The sequence below is a fragment of the Nestor notabilis genome, unplaced genomic scaffold (genome assembly GCF_000696875.1).
Source record: "Nestor notabilis isolate BGI_N333 unplaced genomic scaffold, ASM69687v1 scaffold12834, whole genome shotgun sequence".
In the NCBI taxonomy this organism is placed as follows: domain Eukaryota; kingdom Metazoa; phylum Chordata; class Aves; order Psittaciformes; family Psittacidae; genus Nestor; species Nestor notabilis.
The window spans coordinates 22975-25012 of record NW_009924331.1 but is presented as its reverse complement, the minus strand read 5'-3'; the positions used below and the strand labels follow the sequence as shown (position 1 = coordinate 25012).

Here is a 2038-nt window from a genome sequence, read left to right as displayed (position 1 = left end):
TTAACGGCCGCGAGGACCGTTAACCGCTGCCTGAGGAGAGAGGTCCGGGGAAGGAGGGAGGCCTCCGGGGCGGAGGGGGTGCCCCCATGTCCTTAAGGGCGGGGGGTACTGGGGAAGCATAGGTGGAACTAGGAGGGAGGGACAGACCCCTTTTGGACGAGGTAGAATCGGCCTTGGCAGCCCGAGGCCAAGCTCAGGCACCCTTCAGCACCTCTGGGAGCGCCTGGGCTCTGCCCCTTGGCCAGGGCCAGCCTCGCACTTGGACCCGCTTGTCTTCAGCTCCCGCCGGTTCTCTCGCCATGCTTGGAGGCTCTGCATGCCCCCAGTGAGGAGGAGAGCTCCTTTGCAGAGGAGCTTAAAGAGGTGCTGGTTACAGGTTTTACCCGGTTTTGTACAGATATGATTTCCCGGCACGCAAGATAACCACTTACCAAATACAACGTTGTACTTTTTACCAGGCAACGATGACAAGCAGCGCTCAAAAGCCTGATGAAAATAGAAGTAAACGTAAAAAAGACATGGAGGTGAGCAGTGCTCAGGGAGGGGGGGAGGACCTGGGCCCTTCTGGCCCCAGGGGAGCAGTAGAACCACCCTAATCCCATGCCCTCCTCTAGCATTACAGTGGGTTCCTCTCACCCCCTGAGAGAGGGCAGAGAGCTCCATGTCGGTTTAGGTAGGTTAGTGGAAACATACACGACTTTCTTGTGTAAGGGGACACTGCAATTTCTCTTAGTGAAGACCAATGAAATTGGGTATTCACTGCAACACAGTTATGCAGGACTTCTGGAGAGTAAGCTTCTGAAGTACACCAGCTTTTACTGATACAAAGATCTCAACCTGGCACTTCCCACCCACTCCCATAGACACTGTGCCTCTTCATGGTGGACGGTGTTGATGCTGTGCAACACTTGTACTTTCTCTGAAAACAGCCTTTCAAGATCCTTTAAAAACTCTTCTTTTCTCAGTTAAACTCTACCTGTGCTAATCCTGTTTTAAGTCCTAGAACCTGTATTTTTTTGTGCTCTATTATTAGAATGAAGCTTCAGAAAATCCTCAGTTGTCCTCCCTTGACAAAACAGATCTGACTCTTTCGGAGGGCTCACAGTCCCTTTGCAAACCTGAACAACTGGAAAAAGTTTTAAACGGTGATGTATTAAGTATACTGAAAGTAACTATGTAATTACCTGATTTAATGTTGAGATGAAAATTCATGCAAAGGTTTACATAAAATTACTTTTTTCTTTTAACAGAGATGAACAAAGAAATTACTAACTTGTTATCAAGATATGCTCACATTTTAAGGCAAGTTGACTTTGTCCTGTTTGTACAGCACTTTTCTAACTTCTCTACATAAGTGATTACTGTGGCTGCAGTTTAGAGAAATGAGCACTGAAAACCATTAAACACAGATTTTGAAAGAAAAATGCTGTTTTCTGTTAAAACAGAGAACTAATCTGGTCAGAAACTGAGTACTGGTAGGCAACACATTTTTAAGAAAAGCATAAAAGCAGTTCTAGAAATTGAGAATGTTAATGGCGTTAACTGATTTTAACTACAGATTTTTTCAATTAAGTGAGAGAGCAGCGATGGATGCTTCTTACATCCAAGAACTTGATGGAATCTTAAACGAGGCGAGGACCATAGAAAACCACTTAAAACAGAAAAGGGAGAGTCTGAAAGAGAGATTCACTGTGATTGCAAATACTCTGCAAAGCTAAATGGAGTTTGTCAAACTGCAAAAATGCAGAGCAAAATTTGTAGTATATTTTATGTATTAAAATACAAACTATGATGAATGCTATGATGTGTGTTTCGTAAATGTCGTATGTCAGTATTTCCAGCAGTTCAGGAAACTTTCAACAACTTGAGCAGCAATTTATTTTTTAAATAAGTAGATTCAATACATAGGGTAATTGTAATTAGTATAAAACAATACTAAATATCCTTTTTTGAATCCTATGGCTCCATGGGATTCTACACATTAAAACATCTTTTCTTACTTGTTGATCCATTGCTTAGGCTGTCCCTGTGATTCCAT

General features: G+C 43.2%; 1 protein-coding gene across 1 annotated transcript; it reads left to right on the top strand.

Moving 5' to 3' along the window:
* Positions 1–464: 464 nt before the first annotated feature.
* TEX12 (testis expressed 12) lies at positions 465–1718 on the top strand. Its single transcript, XM_010012559.1, has 4 exons — positions 465–524; positions 1034–1145; positions 1251–1302; positions 1574–1718. Exons 1-4 carry the CDS (start codon positions 465–467, stop codon positions 1716–1718), a joined length of 369 nt encoding a protein of 122 aa, XP_010010861.1.
* The last annotated feature ends 320 nt before the right edge of the window (positions 1719–2038 follow it).

What these genes read in the sequence shown, in the direction of transcription:
- TEX12 (XM_010012559.1), top strand. Translation starts at nt 465, where the DNA reads ATGACAAGCAGCGCTCAAAAGCCTGATGAAAATAGAAGTAAACGTAAA. An exon ending in AACGTAAAAAAGACATGGAG is followed by an intron (nt 525 to 1,033) that starts GTGAGCAGTGCT and finishes CTCTATTATTAG; the next exon opens with AATGAAGCTTCAGAAAATCC. An exon ending in ACTGGAAAAAGTTTTAAACG is followed by an intron (nt 1,146 to 1,250) that starts GTGATGTATTAA and finishes TTCTTTTAACAG; the next exon opens with AGATGAACAAAGAAATTACT.